The 19,805-nt window shown below is 42.7% G+C and overlaps 1 protein-coding gene across 5 annotated transcripts in view; it reads right to left on the reverse strand.

Moving 5' to 3' along the window:
• Nucleotides 1-108: 108 nt before the first annotated feature.
• The window catches only part of LOC109964206 (disintegrin and metalloproteinase domain-containing protein 11-like), a 22,034-nt gene continuing 2,337 nt past the window's right edge, over nt 109-19,805 (reverse strand). The window contains exons 2-25 of one of the 5 annotated variants that reach the window (XM_020607332.1): nt 18,950-19,026; nt 18,533-18,599; nt 15,131-15,213; nt 14,934-14,997; nt 14,726-14,786; nt 11,273-11,454; nt 10,276-10,347; nt 9,908-10,074; nt 9,720-9,804; nt 8,849-8,939; nt 8,223-8,274; nt 7,538-7,637; nt 7,255-7,326; nt 7,017-7,109; nt 6,463-6,543; nt 6,330-6,380; nt 6,177-6,240; nt 5,989-6,094; nt 5,363-5,482; nt 4,921-5,089; nt 4,562-4,673; nt 3,758-3,848; nt 2,580-2,597; nt 2,156-2,264 (exon numbers count right to left, since the gene is read on the reverse strand). In XM_020607332.1, coding sequence (XP_020462988.1) covers nt 2,249-2,264; nt 2,580-2,597; nt 3,758-3,848; nt 4,562-4,673; nt 4,921-5,089; nt 5,363-5,482; nt 5,989-6,094; nt 6,177-6,240; nt 6,330-6,380; nt 6,463-6,543; nt 7,017-7,109; nt 7,255-7,326; nt 7,538-7,637; nt 8,223-8,274; nt 8,849-8,939; nt 9,720-9,804; nt 9,908-10,074; nt 10,276-10,347; nt 11,273-11,454; nt 14,726-14,786; nt 14,934-14,997; nt 15,131-15,213; nt 18,533-18,599; nt 18,950-19,026 — 2,094 coding nt within the window. In that variant the 3' untranslated portion in view covers nt 2,156-2,248. Of the gene's footprint in view, nt 2,265-2,579; nt 2,598-3,757; nt 4,261-4,561; nt 4,674-4,920; nt 5,090-5,362; nt 5,483-5,988; nt 6,095-6,176; nt 6,241-6,329; nt 6,381-6,462; nt 6,544-7,016; nt 7,110-7,254; nt 7,327-7,537; nt 7,638-8,222; nt 8,275-8,848; nt 8,940-9,719; nt 9,805-9,907; nt 10,075-10,275; nt 10,348-11,272; nt 11,455-14,725; nt 14,787-14,933; nt 14,998-15,130; nt 15,214-18,532; nt 18,600-18,949; nt 19,027-19,805 lie in introns of those variants that run through there. The other 4 variants (XM_020607330.1, XM_020607333.1, XM_020607331.1 and 1 more) reach the window with 4 other exon arrangements.

A 19,805-nucleotide genomic window follows, 5' to 3' on the forward strand; every position in this document is an offset into this window, starting at 1 on the left:
GTACCCGGAGAGAACCCACAGAAGCACAGGGAGAACATGCAAACTCCACACAGAAAGGTCCCAGGTGGGGCCCGAACCTGGAACCTTCTCGCTGTGAGGCAACGGCGCTAACCACTGTGCCGCCGTAGTGTTGAAATTATTAATTTTTTATAACAATTCTGATAATTAAAATAGTTCTTTAAGTAATTTATTATGACAACAAGCCGGTACATTAACTGATAAAATAATGAGCAGGTACAGCCTCAGACTTTTATAAAATTCTAATTTTGCCCATAATTAGTCTCGTACCCACTGTAATTTCACATAAAGATAATTTAAAAAAAAACTTTGTCAGACACAGAAAACTAAAGCATAATTTTCAAAATCTAGTAATGCCATAAAAAAATTGATACCAGCACAGGAAGGCACCGAGATCTGAGAGTAGGAGGTGTGGTTTCATGTTTTAGTCCGAGTATTTTATTTTCCCTTCATTTCAATCCCCGTACAAGCCTTAGTTCATTCTTTCAGTTTCAGTTCAAAAACTGGCAAAAACCTGGGGTATGATGCATCTCATTTTCTCTTAACTTCAAGACAAACATTTGTATTTGATACCAACTCTTTACATATTGTAATAATAACAATAGTGCATCTGCCATAGTGCAAAGCTCAAACGAACCTAACTGACTTCATACACACATACGATGTCAGACGAGCTGCCTCCACAACCCCAGACTAGATCTCTTTAATCTCATTTACAGCGAGGATCAGTAAAAAGTCTCTGGGTTGAGTCAGTCACCCAGGGCTCAGAGCTATCAACAAATGTACAAAAGATTCATGGCATTTCAGTGACAGCTGGAATGATAAAGGAGACAGCAAGACAGCCAGCTGAGCTGTTTCGCCACGTTTAAAGATGCATGATCAGCGTTGACTACAGGAGAGAGTTGCTGTATGTTTGCTGAAAAAGATAAAACCCATTATTGTAACACAGCTTTAAATAAATCCACATACAGTGCATTTAACATTCAGTATATCTTGCACATATTTACAAGTATGTGTGCGTACAGTTGGCCAGTGCTTGTTTTCTGTAGATACATGACATACAAACTGATGAATTCTTTATTAATATACTGCTTTTATGGTGCCATGTTTGCAGCACACACCCCTTTGTAGAAAGTTGATCTTTTCGAGGTAAAAACCTGCATATCTCCCTGTGATAGGAGGAGTGTTAAGGTGTACATGGACACAACCGTCCCCAGTACTAATGTAAACACCCATACGTTCGTCCTTTCTTGAAAAAGCTCTTACGCCCATACATTCACTCGTGAGATAAATGTACAGAATAAACCTTCTGAGCGTACCAACGTATGGCCTGAAAGTGGTGAGCACACGTACAGACGGTAACTGTGGAATGTATGTTGGTTGGTCTGCGGTTGAAGACACAAAGTTAACGGTCTATGCTTCTGCAAAGTTCACTGTCTGAAAATCATCTGAAAACCATAACACCAAGCTTCCTTTTTTTGTACCTGAAGACTTGTTGTTTGGGTAGGGGGCAAATAAAAATGCACATTATTGTATATGATTATTAGTCCCTCCTCAGTCTCTCTTTGGAAAACGTTAACAGTTCAGTGTAGGATTTCTTTTCAGTTATGTTACCAAACCTTGCAGATTAAAACAGGTTGCTGTCCATTTTGAGATGCACTTACTCAAGGCCTGGCCTCGGTTCCTTCTCCTTTAAGAAAAAAGGAAAATATTCAGCTCCTGTCATGTTATTTCAGCTTGTTAGATGGCCAGGCTGTGCTGTAGTCCAGCTGTGGACTCAAGTGGTGGCCTGTGTGTACAGGCAGGCAGGCATTGGAAAGACATGGTCCACTGCTGATATGTTCTTTATCGGACAGTTTGAGATGTGAGGAAAGGAGGTACACAAATGCTAAAGCACATTCTTAGAGCCATTGGACTGGAGGAAGACCCTGGTGTCTCCCACAGGGAGAGCCACCTGCTCGCTCTAGGTGTGGCCCGGACACAATGCTCAGTGAGCTGCTGGCAGCAGGCACAAGAGCATGATTTGGCTGGTCCACAAGTCTTGAGGACACAGCCCGGCTGGAGGACAGAGGAAAAGAGCGTGGAGGAAATGATAATCGGAAGATGTTTGGAGAGATTTTGGGACAGGAGTGGAAGACTTTTTTTTGTTCCCCTCTTCTCTGATGTGGAAACGACACAGTGCGAGGAGGAAGACAGGAGTAGACGGAACACGGACAGAGAAATGGACGTCCTATCCCCCGCCAGATCTGAAAGAAGTGGAAAAACAGATCATGGACAGGTGGTTGCATAGGTGACAAAAATGAATATGCCTAAGACGTTATTCTGCTATACAAGCAATTTTATAGCACTGGGAACAGTTTTTTTTTTTTTTTTTTTGCAATAACAAATGGGATGAAGCATTCAAGCAAACGTAAGATGCACAGAGAGCATAGCGCTCTGTGGGGATAAACCATGGGATGACCTTGAGATAGTGAGTGGTGGATTAAGTAGCCATGCTTAGTGAAAGAGGAGTGGGACTGGATGTTTTGTTCATCACATGACCATGGTCCTACAAGTTATACCTTCCTCTTCGAATGTTCCTGCATCCCATGAGCACACATTGAGAGAAAAGACAAAATGTCAAGACATATCAGTGATGATAGAAATAAATTCTGAAGCTAATTATCTTCCATTACAACTTGCACAAAATTTGACAGACAAATAAGCATTAACGGTAGAACTGCACAAGAAAAAGACAATCCAGTTTACAGTTAAAGCATAAACAGGCTTAATTATGATATGTGGATATAAAACATGAATCAATATTTGAATTATTTTCTTTCATTTTGGACCGGTGTCAGAAAAACATGAATCAAATAGTGACAGTCATTCAACCCATTGTTCAGCTACCAACACATGCAGCAGTAGTCTACAGTAGTCATAGCACTGACCCATCCATTCCCATAGAAGTAAACACAGCACTACAGGTCTGACTATGAAGAGAAAACTTCCTGCTAACAGCTCATGCTCTCATGCACAGACATTTACCTCTGGCCCTAAAAGGACTGACTACGTGGAAGTCATTCTGCTTTTCAATTAACCAGACTTTTTGCCAGCCGCATCTATCTAATGAATGTAAGTGTGAGTAATGTCTTAGCAGTTCTTTTAGGTCAGAGGACAAGGAATGAACAGTAGCGGGCATGCACAGGTGGAACAGTGCAGAAACACTTCAGTTGGGGCATTCAGGGTTAGGATGCTGCACACAGGAAAGAAAAAGGACAATGCAGGCTAAAAGAGCACCATGGGTAAAATATATTTCAAAATGTTGCTTAAGTTAATCCACTGTAACCATGACATTTTTCAGTACTATACAAAAAGGATTGGAGATGTCTTAGCAGAAAACTGCAACTAGGGGGGGATCTTCCAAATCTGGCAGCAGTGGAATAAGAGAGGTGCTGCAGTAGTTCCTGGCAGAAAAACATCTCAGTCATCAGTCCTGTCCTGTCATTATTACGAAAGGCTGGGCTAGTAAGGGGAGGGAGGTGAAGGAAAGCTGATTCAAGATTCAACGACAGGTGTGATGTTTCCTATTTCCTATGAAGTTTGACGCCAAAAGCAATTCAAAAATTAGCACATCTCGGGCTCAACTCCCCGGTTCCCCTCCCTGGACTGGTGACGACTTTGCAAAAAGGCGGGGCAGGGGGCAGGGGTCCTGTAGGTAGAAGCAGACATGTACACAAAGGCATGCCAGAACTCTTACTTAAATCCCCATCCTGTTCCCCCTAGGACTATAGCTGCCAGGAGAATAGCACCTGCGATGGACCCTATTATGATATTGGTGCCACTGGGACCTGCGCAGAGGAAGGAGGAGGGAGGAAGGGTGCGGAGGAAGAGGAGGAGGGGCAGAAATAAAACAACACCACTAAAAACACACATCAGAAGACAGCATCAACACTGTACATCAACAACATCAACTAGAGAGAGAGAAAAGCAGATGGTAAGATACCTGCAAACAGAGAAAGAGAGATGAAGGGATAAAGGAAACCAGCACATGGGGTGGAGATGGGAGAACGGGCGGGTGAGCGAGGGAGGTCAGGGAGACAACAGTTACGGGAAAATAAAAAACAAAAGGAGAGAATCTATATTACTTTGTTCTCATTCCCCCTCTCCTGCTCTTTCAGCTGGACACCCTCTTGCTCAGGGTGGCTTTGGCTTTTTTTGACCCTATGAGAGCAGCTGCTCAATTGCTCTGTCATTGGCAGACTGCAAGAAAGTAAGGAAAACACTTGCTTACTATGCAAGACATACAGTACTGTAGCACCACACTGACGCACACACTGTACATGCACATGTGCTCTAATGGATCAACACAAACCCACACGCTTCCAACGGTGAAACCAACTTTCCCACATTGATCAGGTGAACCATTCTTTGTGTTTGTGGACAAGCTACAGCGCTTTGTTTTAGTACCAGAGAAGCTACAGTGGTGATGGCAGAGACTATGAGGGGGATATGAGAGGCAGACAGAAAGAGAGGCACAGGTGGTTTCGGAGCAACTATGGACCTTTCTTCTCTGGACCTGTCAGGACTGTAGGTTCAGGGATGGGATCAAAGACACTGCAGTCCTTCCCAGTGTAGTCCCTGTCACAGATACACTTCACCTCGTTACTGCAGGTCTGCAAGAAACAGCCAGAGAGAGGGAGGGAGGGAGATGAAAATCAAGTGTAATAGCTGCTAATAGACAGAGATGAGCACAGAAATAAAACATCCACAAAAGAAAAAAACTAGTCAGCAGCATTTCAGTAACTGTATGTCAACAGCTTGCTTCATACTCTTTCACATGCCCAGTGTTAAATGGCCCAAATGTCTTTGCACCATCATACTAGAAATATGGATGTTCATGATTTTATTTTTATTTTTTACCCCATGGTCAGAACAAATGCGTCCAAAGTTGGATCCTGGACAGGTGCTGAGGTTGAACGCTGTCACAGGGAGGCAGCGTCGCTCCAAACACATCATGTTGGGACCACAGGGAGTGCCATCCTCCACGTAGCCCAGATCTGAGCCATCCTCCAGCAGAGCATGGCCACCTCTGTGGGAAGCACCAGATGGTGTCATATAGGGGGTAGAAGAGGTGTAGAACTACTCATTTATCTTACACAGCCTTATGCTGGTTTACTGTTTACTTGCTCCTTGCATGGGGATATGTACATGCACATTGAGAGCCGATGTACCAGAGTCAAATTCCTCGTGTGTCCCACACACCAGGTCAGTAAAGCAGATTCTGATTCTGATTTAGGGACAGTTCATCCAAATTATTATACTGTTTTGGTTGTAGCAGACTACACGAATGTAACACATTTACCTGCAGTCCAGGTACTTGTTCTGGTGGTAGAGGGTGAAGCTGGTCACCTCACCCTGCAGGTTTCCAAACTTCGGCTTCATTGTCATGTTGGCACAGAATAAAAAGCCGCATAAAACATCCCTAAAGAGGCAAAAGTCAAGGACACAGAACAATGCATATCAAACTTAGAAGGTGGTTGCACTATTCCACTTTTCATTTTCAAAGGTTAAGACCACATGGTTTGAATCATTTGGCAGTGAACTAGTTAAAACAGGATTTCAAGATACTATGCAACAAAAAGGCTTCTGTTAGGCAACAGCCCAATCCCCACACTCACATATATGTTGTACTATACAAGCACATAGCAACAGTAAATGTGTAGCTCCTTTTTCTGTTATAACATTTGAATGACTGATTGCAGCTGTGGCTACCCAGATATGTAGCAGTTATTAGTAAAGCAAATTAATTGTTGGTTTCTGTCTTTTCATGGGATTTGGTCAAATGAAGGCAGGACACTTAAGCAGTGCAATATCTGCTTGGAATGCAGCTAAGCCACCATTTTTGCACAAATTAATAAAGAATAAAGTGTACACACTCTTCTTCTTCTACTACACTTCCTGTAAATGGAACCGGGATGTGTAACTCACGGCTTGTTGCACTGCAGCCAGCCCTGGCCTTCAGGACTTGGGCCGCAGTTGCCTTTTTCTGTCCCCTCAGCATTTAGCTTCTCATAACAAAACCTGTCTGCTGAATCTGGCAGGGCAAACAAATATATTTTAGACTGCAACCTAACACACATATTTCCTGCTTTGCTGTACACATGTTGTGTACTTACTATAACCCCACAGTCCCCTGCACTGTCCATCGCGAGTCCTGCATCGTCCACCGTAGCATCGGCCCTGGAGGGATGAGGCAACACTAATTCAGTATATGTCAGAGTGTCAGAGTGAGCTGCAGACCAAAAAACCTGCTACAAACCAGGCCTTACCTGACCGTTCTCACACATATAGCCATCCAGCTTGTGGACATTGTGAGGGCACTGCAAAGCAAGAGAAGTTCACAATATACTGGACAATGGTTGCAGATTTTTTTTTTCCAGTGTTACATGCAGCCAACTCTACCTGGCTGGAGTCTCCGGTACAGGCCTCTGGGATATCACAGTCATTCACAGCATCTCGACACACCACACCTCTCTGCTCATACTACGACACAGCATCAAAAGGCATCAGGTACATTCAAGTGTCATCAGTTACAACACAGATTATTTCCAGTGTTGTTTACGCACCACACACAGTGACTGAAAAGTCTGTAAATGTAGTGACAAGAAATGTGACTTTACTTGTTTTTGTTTGTGACATGGCTCCAGGCAGTTTTATTAACTTTTCCTAAATAGCTTTGATGATCCTTATTGGGGGAAGAGTGACAGTCAGTTCAAATCTCACCTAACCAGATCTTGAAAATATATATATTTTTTAAATATTTCTTTCAACTTAATGGACAAAACTGCAGAAGCCATGTTGTTGATTAAAAAAAAAAAACTTTTTACGTGCAGAAATAATGTTACTGGCATTTTTTCAGTAGTTTCTTTTCCATGTCCCCAATTTGCAACACTCATATCAAAAAGTAATTGATATTTATTTCATTGTTTGAGTTCCTGTTATATAGGCTGACTCACCTTGCAGCCACTGCAGCAGAGTCCATTACTGCACATGGCATCATGGGTAAGTGTGCACTTTTTACAGCAGGCTCCTCCATTACGGGCGCACTCCTGCAGACACAGGCACGATGCTCAGCAGTGTTCCAGGAAACATCACCACCTCCAGTGGTCATACAGTGACAGGATGTGGAGATGTGTCCGATCTGCAGCAGGTAAAAGATCGAGGTTTCATGCATAATGTTAATTGCGTACTCACCACCTGGGATCCACAATCACATTCCTCCCCTGGTTCTACAAAGCCATTCCCACATTCTGGGGGGTCCAACAGCTGTGGGAGAAAGAGAGGGGCACATATGTAAGTAGGAGACAGGTGGAGGAGGGATGAAATGTGTCAGTAAGATAGAAGATTGGCTGGAAGTTCTGAAAAGGAAGAAAACAAAAAATATGCTACAGTCCTGTAAGTAAATTCTGATGGCACTGAGGATAACTCATTAGTCAACAACTAATGTTAAGATCCTGCATCCCCACATGGCCCTCACCTTACTGGGCTTGTTGAAGAGGCAGCTCCCGCCCCCCTGGAGCAAGAACTGGATGTACTCATCAACACTGCAGCGAGAAAACTTTCTGGGCAGATAGTATCTGTGTTCGCAAACACACACATACAGATACACAAAGATCAAGACCAGGACACGACAAAGAAAGTAAAATAAAATTAAAAAAAAGCACAATGCCTTTCTGCCAGCAAAGAATGCCAGATCTCCTGTGGGTGTCTGCACTATCACTTTGCAATCTGACAGAACTGTTGCCATCTGTAGTAAGATATTACTCAAGTGAATAACTGAAATCTGTATTGTTCCATCTGGTAAAGAGAGCCCAGTCCGAGTCAGTCATATAGTAAACACTTATAATTCACCAGTTGTAATTCTTACTTGGCTGATGTTTCAACAAATGTGCTTAAATACATCAAATGCAACTGTGATTATCACTGGCCTGGCACAAGGAGGGCTGAGTTAAAGTCCCTCTGTTACAGGTGTTTAATTGCCTACTTGAGTGAAATGAATGGAACAAATCTCAGCACGACAAGAAAACTGTTTAGCTGTCTGCTGTTAAATCATGCCAATAAACAGAAGAGATGCATTTTAGAGCTAGGTTATATATATATATATATATAAATATATTTATTTATTTATTTTTTGTCATCACAGGTGTGAGGTGGAACTTTACCCCGTGTCTTCCATGATGCAGCCCAGCCAGGCATCTGGGCACTTGCAGTCGCCTGTGAAGAAAAGAAAATGAAGAGAGATGAGGAGGGGCAACGGTGGTGTAAATAAATCAGGGAAACAATAACATGGTGATCACAATTTACAACCCAAGCTGTGACAATGCACATGCTGCAGCAGGTTTTGGAAAAACAAACCTTAAGCCTTTCCACAGACCTCATTCAGAGACTTTTCTTAATGATAGGGGTATGGGGCCTAGAGTGTCCACAGAGCTCTTGTCCTGGCATTGAATAATGTACCTGATGGCTCTTTAACATTAATCACAGAGCCAACTGCTCGGTAGCAGCGGTACTCTAACTGCCACCACCTCCTTCTTGCACGCAGGTGACTCATCGCCTAATAGAGGAGTCTAATTACAGAAGAGAACTGCTGGACAGGGATCTCAATACCCGGCACTCTCTGTAATACCCCCTCACACCCAGCTACCAATCTCTTCTCTCCTTATTGTACTTCTTGCTTCCCACACCAATATTCCTCTCTCTGCTTCACTGGTTCATTCAGCTCAACCCTCTGTTTATAATTCTCCCTATCTTCTTAACATGCCCAGGCCTTTCTGTACATTCCTTTTACCTGCAGAGTTACGTGCGTTGTTCCACCTCATTCCGATGTTCTGGCCAAGACTCTGGCATAAAGTGATAGCCATTGCACCAACGTTCCCATACTGAAATGAACAGATACAGAACCCTTTATAAAAGCATAACTGTGAGGGGGAAAGATATTAGTATGAAATCCTGCAGATAACTTGGACCAGTGGGGGTGGACTGGAACATGGGGGAACATCATCTAACAGCATCGCTAAAGCTCACTAATTAACATACCTCATTTATAACTGTCATTTTTTCCAGCTTTGGACAGAGCCTGGTTCTTTCTCCCTGTTTCCAGTCTTCACACTAAATTACAGTAAGAAAACCACCTGCTGCATACAGCTACATGAAGATTTAAGAGCAGTATCAATTGTCTCACCTAACTCTAAGCAAGAAAGCAAATAAGTGCATTTACCCAAATGCTGAACTGTTCCTTTAGATCATGGTTTATCTTACAATTCTAATACAACTCACATGAATTCAATAATTAAAGAGGTTTAATGAAACCATCTTCATTTTAAGTTAGCATCTCAAAGACCTTAATGTTCAGGTGTAAATTCAGAAATGTATATTCAACTTTGGTTTAAATCTTTAAACATAAGTTTTCTGATCAAAGATTTCATTTAAAATTTGTCAACAAAGAGGAGATAAATATAAAATCTAAATGCAAAATGTTCAATTAAACAGGGATTAACCTTTAAATTAATTCTACTACTGTATAGTGATAACAGTAAGGTCTAGACCTTACTTTGTAAAGTGTCCTGAGATGACTTTTGTTGTGATTTGGCGCTATACAAATAAAATTGATTTGATTTTGATTTGATTAATTCCCATTGATGCAACAAGAAATGCCTCACCTCGTTGATGCCTCCTCCTCTGGTTAGCGAGCACACTCCTCCTGTGTAGGCTGTCCCGCTACGGCTACTGTGAAACGTACGCCCTCTGAGGTGCACGAGAAGGGTATCGTGAGATAAAATAAAACCTTATGTCATCTAGAATCAAGCTTGAATGATTACTGTTATTATTGCTTTTGCGGTGCTCTTACGAGAAAAGATGGACGACATCGCTCTGCTCTTTGATGTTGTCCTTTCTGTACTTCATGAAGTTCTGCAGCGTTATCAGTGGGTCTTCCACTACTGGCATCATATTTTTAGAGGTCCAGGTTTCCATGGCAACCAGCACAATCCTTGTGTTCAGCTGTTCCTTGTAGATCTGGGGGACCAAAAATGCCTGTCAGCTTACTGCTGGCTTGTCGTTGGCTTACACCTGCGCCGTGAACACCTGTGCATGGAGAACTGAACACTGTCCAGGATAAACGTGAACACGAACGCTCACATTCTCCTTGACAGGTGGTCGTGTGTGAGCAGAGTTTAGGATGTAGGAGGATTATAGTCCTACAAACAAAGCTCTTACCGCATCTGCCATGTTGACCACTGCTTTGGCAAAGTTCTTCGTTTGGCTGCTTGAGAGACGCAGCTGTACAAACTGTAGAGAGGAAAAAATACACAGATGGCAGAAGAGACGGATGGCAAGCACACACGCACTCATATTTGTACTTCTAAACTTGTAAGGACCATTATAAAGCATAAATCCAATCATGATAAAAACAAATACCACTCCTAATTCTTTCCATGCTCTATAAAGTCTGTAAGGTGGAGAAACTGTCATCCACCTCTTGCATTCTAATGTTAGTAGGTACAGAGTCAGAACAGATTACTATATATGACGTAACACACTCAAGCCTCTTTAGTACAGTGAGAGTACATATTACTGAAAAAGCAAATGAATATTTATCAATTTCTATTTTGCATTTACATTCGTGTCAAGTCTCAAGGTCATTTGGTTTTACAGCATTAGAACCATTTAGGAACTCAGTCAGTTCTTATTCAATCAAAATCCAATCATAAAACAGCAGTAGCTTATTTTTACAGGAACTACTTTCATCTCTTTTGAGGGTACAATCCATAATTTTCTTTGTTGCAAATATATTTGCCCTAAAGGTTTTTAATTTACATTCAAAGGAAAACAAGCTGTTTTTCATTTCTTTCCATTTTCTAATATCTGCCTCATCTTCATCTTAATTTTGTCCATACTCTATGAGGGCAGTTCACACTGACATTTATATTTCTGGAGGCAGCTGTTTTCACCATGACATATTCTGATGTTAGTGTACACAATGAAATCACTAGTTGGTCTCCTGTGTGACGCAGAAATATAAAAGCTATTCTGTTTGTACAGTGTAGGACCATGTTCTTTTGTTCTACACCCTGATGACAATCAGGTAAATACACCCATCAGAGGTCAGCCACACAAATGTGCTGGTAGATCTAGGCATTGTTGGGCAGCCTCTCTGACCCACACTTCTCTTGTTTTTCTACATGATCAGTAGCAAAATGTACTATAAACTCACCATGTCATTGTCATTGACCACCATCAACTCAATATATTTTGTCTCAGTCGGGACAGAGGGTTTGCGAACAAATCGCTTGGATCGCCTCAACCCCCCAGACGCCTGCTGCTCCTTCCTTTTGTCTGGTCTTTCGTCATCACTGCCACCTCCTCTGCTATCCCACTTGCTGTCCTCAGTACAGTCTAGACACACAGAGAAGCAGAGCTGCAGGAGGTTGGAGTAATATTACTTTCTTCAAGCAAGTTACAGCGTAATTAATTACTACCTCAATTTCAGTCAAAACATTACAGTTTCAAAAAAAAAAAAAGAAGCTGTGACTGTAATTATTACATAATGGTGCCACATATGACTGCTTTGGTAGTGTATTCTCTCATGTGTTTTTTTCCCCCCACATTTTCTCAGTCTTCTGCAACCCACCCCGGATATGAACCTTCTATGGGACTTGGGGAAAATGCAGGCAGAGAAGAGAGCGGGACCCCTGGTTAAGTTGCAATAGAGAGGGACCCAGACGCCGCTCCCATCTATCCACCTAGTGAATTTTCACTCTCTAGCCAACATAATGGATGAACGCCTTCTCCTCAACTGGACTAACTTGGACTTCTCACCCTCTGCTGCTCTATACTTCATGGAGACTTGGCTTAGCAACTCCATCTTGGACAGTGCGATAGCAATGCCGAGGTTCCAGGTATACAAAGTAGATTGCGTAATGGGGTTATTTGGGAAAATGAGAGGAGGCGGAATCTGCTTCTACATAAATGAAGGTTGGTGTAAAGATGTTACCGTGTTAGAACAGACTAGCAACACAAACTCAGAGACGCTTTTCATCAACTGCAAACCATTTTATTCTCCCAGAGAATTTTTGTCATTCACTCTGGTCGGAGTGTATATAAGACCACAGGCCCACGCTAGAGCACTACAGCACCTGGCCAAACAGATAACTAGCATGGAACTGAACATGCAGAGTCCCCACTCAATATTCTAGAGGATTTTAATAGAGCAAATCTCACCCACAAACTACCCAAATACAGGCAGCACGTCAGTTGTCCCACCAGGGACAAAAACACACTGGACCACTGCTACACAGTAATAAAAGACACCTATCGCTCTGTCCCCCGTGCAGCCCTCGGTCTCTCTGATCACTGCATGGTTCATCTCATCCCAACAGAAACTTAAAGCTACGAAGTGGTCAAAACAGTGAACAGATGGGCCGAGAAGGCAAAGTCAGAGCTACAGGTTTGTTTTGACTGCACAGATTGGAGTGTATTTGAGGTTGTGTCTACATACCTGGATGAGCCCACTGAGACTGTGAAATCATACATCAACTTTTGTGAGGACATGTGTGTGCCCACCTAGACCCTATGCACATACAACAACAACAAATTCAAGCAGCTTCGTCGTGCCAAAGAGGAGCCCTACAGAAGTAGGGACAGGATCCTGTACAGGCAGGCCAGGAACACACTGACGAGGGAGATCAGAGCAGCAAAGAGGAGCTACTCTGAAAAGCTGAAAAAACAAAACTGTTTTGAGCCAACAACCTCTTGTCTGTGTGGAGAAGCCTGCAAAACATCACTGGCTATGTGTTTTAATGTAGATTTGAGAAGATCTGTGATAAGGATGTGCATGGCCTGTTTAAAAAAAAAACAAAAGATCAGGAAGGCACCAGGCCCAGATGATGTGACCCCCTCATGCCTGAAAGCTTATGCTGATCAGCTGGCCCCCATCTTCACACTTATCTTCAACAGATAACTAGAGCTGTGGGAAGTCCCCTCTTGCTTCAAACACGCCACCATCATCTAGGTTCCCAAGAAACCCTCCATCAGAGTGAATGACTACAGACCTGTTGCCCTGACATCTGTAGTTATGAAGTTCTTTAAGAGACTGGTGTTGGCCCACCTGAAGGACATTGTAGACCCCCTGATGGACCCCCCTGCAGTTTGCCTACCAAGCAAACAGGTCAGTGGATGATGCAGTCAACATGCCACAGCATTACGTCCTGCAACATCATGACTCACCAGGGACCTATGAAGAGGTCCTCTTTGTAAACACCATCATCTCGGACATCCTTCACTCTAAACTGACCCGGCTCACTGTGCCTGCCCACACCTGTCAGTGGATCTCTAGCTTTCTGACAGACAGGAGTCAACAGGTGAGACTGGGGAAAACCACATCCAGCACCAGGCCTGTCAGCACAGGCGCCCCCCCAGGAATGTATGCTCTTCCCGCTGCTGTTTTCCCTTTATACAAATGACTACACCTTAGAGGACCCCTCTGTTTAACTCCTGAATTTTGCAGATGACACAATGGTCATTGGTCAAGTCAAGTCAAGTCATATGCACTGTGAGGAAACATGTTTCCCTGTACAATGGTCTCATCTAAGATGATGACGAGTCAGCCTACAGATGGGAGGTTGAACAACTGGTCCTATGGTGTAGCTGCAACAACCTGGAGCAGAACATACTCAAAACAGTGGAGATGACAGGACTTTAGGAAGAGCCCCCCACCACCCAAACACACTCAGAAGCACTGCATCAGCAGTAGACTCCATCAGGTTCCTGGGCGGGCTCCACAGTCTCCCAGGACCTGAGGTGGACGTCCAACATCAGGACCATCACCAAGAAGGCACAGCAGAGGATGTACTTCCTGCACCAGCTCAGGAAGTTCGACCTGCCCCAGGAGCTGCTGATACAGTTCTACAGAGGAATCATCGAGCCTGTTCTCTGCACCTTCATCACTGTCTGGTTTGGCTCAGCAACCAAACAGGAACAGACTCCAGTGGACAGTCAGGACTGCAGAAAGAACCATCAGAGCCAGCCTGCCCTCCATGGAGGACCTGTACACCTCACGGGTCAAAAGGAGGGCAGAGAAGATTTCTGCTGACCCCTCACATCCTGGACAGGAACAGTTTGAACTCCTTCCCTCTGGACGGCGCTACAGGTCACTGTGTGTATATCTATATTTATAAGTACTTTATTTTTTAATTTCCTAACATGTATTTTTTTTTCTTGTTTGCACATTGTTTTCTTTTTTCTGTTCTCTGAGTCTTATGTTGTTTATTTGTCTACTTGTTGCCTTATGGAAGAGCATTATACAAACACACTGAGAGCCGCTGTACCGGAGTCAAATTCCTTGTGTGTCCAACACACCTGGCCAGTAAAGCTGATTCTGTCTGAATTAACTAATGGACAACCCATCCAATTATCACATTTGTTTAGCCTGAACTGTCCTCTTTCACATGAGAGAAAGTACAAGTACCTTCGTTGGAGGTTTATTAGACAGCAACCAAAGAAGTACTCATGAAATGTTATGTACCTATTAAGTAAATATTTGAAATTCAGTAAAAGGTTAGGTCTAATTTATCTAACTGAAAGCAAGACAGTTAGTTTAAAATGTAATAAAGATAGGAAAACACTTCAAAACATTATTATTCTGATGTGATATACAATAGTCATGTACCTGGGCAGTGGGGGAAAAGTCTGAGATCAGGCATCCTGTGAATTAAGTGAGCGCCATCATCCTACAACAGAATGCATCCAGATGACAACAGATACACTGGGACCTAAAAACAATTAAATCAGCATCCAGATGCAACTGACCTTTCTATCATGCTGGTCAATGACAATTCGGTAATTACCACTACAACCGCCATCCATTGCCTACTTACCTGATTGCTCCCATTGTGAATGGGCTCAATCCCGTAAGAGAAGAAGCCATCAGAAAACATGCCACTGAGAACCAGCATGAGAAAAACAGTGAGATGTCGAGCAGAATGGGACAGGAAATAAAAACAACACATCTCTAGTCAGCATGCGCAGGCAACTAGTATTTGATATTAAAAAAAGGAGGTGCAGTCAGACTCACCACAGGCCGTGGCAGGTGGAGACAGCTGCCCACGAATGTGTTAAACCTCTTAACCTTCCCTGGTAGTAGCAGTGTTCTCCTCCCTGTGGACACAACCGCTGACATACTTTAGGCTTGACAGGCACATTTTCATACTTCACTGAATATTGTGTCAGCTCTGAGGAAAAGCCTCTCAGAACCTGCGTGTGCGACTCCCCTCTCCCTCTATGGCATTTATAGCTCACTTTGTGACCTACTTGTGTCTTCTGCTCTACTCTGCCCCACCAACAATGGAAGTAGAAGTAGAGCCTGGGCTCTGCTGGTTCCTGGGGATTGTAAATCTGTTCTCAATGTACCAGGAGCATTTTAGCCATATTTTAAGGTACTGGTGAGTAAAAGGGGTGGATTGGAAATATGATTACCAGCAGGCTTAACGGACTCTTAAATTAACCCTGAACTCTGAGCTGATTAAGTTTTTGGTTCCAAAATAGCTGATCAGTCAACTCTAAATTCCTTCACTCAGTTAAGTGCACGTGATGAGTATAAAAAGCGATCATCAGTGGAGCTGTGATACTACAAATCACCATGGCAACAGGTAAATAAAGAGCACAGCCGCCATTTTAGTCCAACCTAGAAACATTCATGTGTGATAATGCACAGCAGAAGCAGTGAAAGAGCCTGAGCTGGAGAACAGAGCAAATAGGTGTGGTTTATGCACTCATTACTTAGCAGATGTGGACTGTCTTAATAGATGATGAAATGCAGGAATCCTATTGTTTGTTACATTCATTTATTAAATACTGCCTATTTATTCATCTCTAACCTGATGGGAACAAAGTGCTGGTGGCAGCAGGAGATGAAATTAAACTTGTAGGACTTATTTTTATTGATAGCTCTCTGATTATAACCTCATAGTATGACCCAGCAATAATGACCTTGAACTATTAGATGTATTTTATTCATTCACAGATCTTCCTCAGTTGTATTAAGTAAATCAGGTAAATTTAAACATATAAATGCAGTTAAATCCAAGTAGGATTATATAGATTTTAGTCAAAAACTCACTTTTAAACTACATTATTCAAGTCTCTTAAAGTGAACTACTCATTCACATAATCTCCATAATATGATAACTATGAAAGGAATGTTTCACCAGTGAGACCACTCACAATAGAAGAAGTTATTTTTTCTTAGATCAGCGTCTTGTGTGGCTAAAGTCACATCTCTTTTTATTTCCAGAGATCACAGTAATGTACAGTAGATGCTGTACTGAGCTGAGGATGAATCCACAATGTCTAACTGGTACTGCTATGAATGTGAGGATCGCTGTCTCTGTCCTTATCGATCGGTCATAAAAGCAGTAACGTAAGTAAAAATAGGCCTTGGGTAACATCCTGTTAGACTACTATCCACCTGGGATTTTGATCTTCTCCCGACTTTAAATTCTGAAATGAAATGACGTGTCAGACTTTGCATGAGTGTAGGAGACGGAAAGAAACTCTGGGTTGGTTTAAGCTTCACAGAGGACGATACCACAGCAGCTGACACAGAGAATAAGAGATCTCTGTTTCTGGAAGTGAAAACTCTTGAGTTTCCCTCATCTCAGGGTTAGCTGCAAGTTTTCACTAAATGTATGTGTTCTTTTTTAAAATCATATTTTCTGAATAACAATAAAAAATAACAAATTATAGATAAACATAGGAAAAGTGATAAAAGCCTAACTACAACCACCCCTAGTTCTGACAATGTTTTTAGCAAACTGGGGTGTTTGAAACATAACTAGTAGACTCAACGCAGTTAGTTATGTAATTTGCCCCTCCATCTTATCTCATGCATACTATATGTTTAATAAGAGATTTATACACACACACACACACACACACACATCAGTGCTCCTAAAAATAAATAAGAGCATAGAGCCTCTTCAGTAAATCAACTCTCCTATCCCACACAGTTAGAGTTGAGAATTTGGACTAACTGTACAGTAGCCATTCTGCAACTGAAATGCACAAAATGAAAGTGAAAATGGAATTCTGCTTCGCGCTTTACTGCCCTTTGAACAGCCTTGACTATCAAATCTTCTGCTAGCACCCCTCCAAAAGGTTATGGCGGTGAAGAACAAAACCACCAGCAAAGGTGAGAAAACTGAGAAACAGTGGTTCACCTGGGTCAAATCAAGTTCAACAGGGTGTCTCAGCCCCGTTGCAACAGCTCAGGCAAAAAAGGCCTTAGTTCTCTGACTAGAAATAACAGACTGGTCTGGTGAATGCATCACACCTGCTGTGTCCAGCAGCAGCATCAGAGGCATCACATGAGACCTCCATCCAGCTGAGCAACAATCTGCCCTGACTACAGGTCTTCATCCCCAGACCTGCAAGTGTTCTCTTCCACCACTCTGGGAACAAACTGACCGTCTATAAACACACATACACCCCCAGAATTACTCCTCCCTGATGCCAAAGATCATCTTGTCTTTGATTTTAACTGACTTTTAACTGGCTCATTTTCCCTCCTCCTTCGCAGCTCAGCTCTTCCCTCTCTCTCAGCTTCTGTCATTCTCTTGGCTGCCAAGAACTTACAGTAATGACACTGCTGAGCTAACTGTTCGCTATGGAAACAGGCTGGCAATTGGTCAGGAAGACCAAGGAAGAGATCAGAACCGTTGTGGGTGGGGACATGGAGTGGTGGCTGGGTGGGTAGGTGGGTGCTAGGGGGGGCAGTGAATGGCACATTTGCAAAGAAAACAAACATTAGCGACGCTAGCCTCCTGGCTAACGGGATGCAGTGATGTTCCTCTGATCTGTCCTGACAATCATGCATCACATTAGCCGTCAGTGCTTTCAATCACTTCCCTGTTATCTCTGAACGATTCTTTATCTGAGCTTGTTCTGTCACTGCCTGTTTTCTTGGCCATCTGAGAAACGTCACAGCAGAGAGACACGCACACATGCCGCTGACAGGCAAACTCATGTACCGCACGCACACCGCCATAACATACACACCGGAAACATGGAAACTTACTTTTGAAGCACAGAGCAGGCAATGCACTTTCCATAAATAGACCAAACAAGAAGATTTGCATCACAATCACACCCTTGAGGACTAAAAAAAAAAAAAAACTAACAAAAAGCAGGCCTTTTGTTTTTAAAAAGAGGCGTTAATCAAAAAGATCTACATTAGATGACCTTAAAATATGAGCACTAGATCATGTGATCATTACATCTGACAAAAAAAACTTTAACTTCCTCCTAAGCCTGGGACTGCTGTCAGTAACAACACCCATGGAAAATGCAATAAAGTCTCTTAGTTTCTTCAGAAATGCTGCCCTACAGTTCTGGTCATCTCATTATCTATGTGTTAAAAAAACAAATTCACTCACTGAATCCTGTCCGTACACATCCCCACCCATTAAAACACTCTTACCACAGACTGCCAGGGTCTGCCATCTCGGTTAAAGTGCCGTTCCACATACTCTGAAGACAGGAGGTGGCTGCAAACAGAGAAGTCCAATCAATATCAATTACAGCTTTTTTCATGGACTCAAAATTGGTATCATCATGGATATTTTCCATCACTTGCTCCCCACTCAAATGTATTTGACAAACACATTAACATGTGGTGTTAATAAAATCAGTGGAACCTCATGCACATCCAGCAGTGTGCATCTGTGTATTATGTGACACATTGATATTCCCTATCTTGTAATGTAACATAATAGAGGTGCTAAGTGCATTTGCTTAAGTGTGGGGAAATGCTAATGAGAACAGCTGCAGTAAATTAAGAGCATCCACTGATGTGAGCATGTACAAATAAAAAGGGATTTAGGACTGTGATACCAACTGGTTTAGTTCCAGGTCCAGAGTGAAGATGTGTCCAAAGGCTTCCACTTGGAAACAGCTCTGGGCCAGGTGAACAAGCTGATACAAACAAAAGAGAAACAAATTTGTTAGATGATAAACTGAAGTGTAACAATATAAAAAAAAAAAAAAAAAAAAAAGTGCGGGCAAGTGTGTCATTCTGTAAAAGCCCAAAAGTGATTTTGAAAAAGGCTCATGAATAATTTAACAAAATCAACAGCATGTTCACTCTAAAAGCATCTAAGCAGCTGAAATGTTATGATTGATATAGTCCTCATTGATTGACACTGGCTGCCAGGCAGGACTGCAGAGAGCTATGGCTCTAAGGGGCTTGACAGAAGGTGGGGAGGAGGAGGACGAGGAAGAGGAGGAGGAGGAGAAAACTTTACTGGTATCGTCTATATTCAGCTGTGGTGTGCTAATGTCCCTAATGGACAGTTGCCAGAGCTGGGGAGGTGAGGAGACAGCAGGGCTAGGAGAGAGAGAGAATTTTACTGCAGACTAAACAGCACGTCTCTTCAGGAGCTCTGACTTGTGCCAGCAAGGCTTTGATCTCAGTCTGGAGGAACCAGGCTGCAGTGAATCACAGGGCTTTTACAATAAGATGCATCACTATACAGGCATTATTCCTTCCATTGAGTATGGACAGCAGATTTCTTGCAACTATCTTGGAGAAGCTCGTGCATGGTGTCCATCAGTGCCTTGTCTCTGTAACATGTAATGTTTCACTGCTTTACTTTGATCATTACACATCATTCTTTTGCCTCTGAACAGATCCAATGCACTAAAGACCTTTCAGGTCTTAATGGTTATTAAACACAGGGTGCAAATTACAGGGT

This window comes from Monopterus albus, unplaced genomic scaffold (genome assembly GCF_001952655.1).
Source record: "Monopterus albus unplaced genomic scaffold, M_albus_1.0 scaffold85.1, whole genome shotgun sequence".
NCBI lineage: Eukaryota > Metazoa > Chordata > Actinopteri > Synbranchiformes > Synbranchidae > Monopterus > Monopterus albus.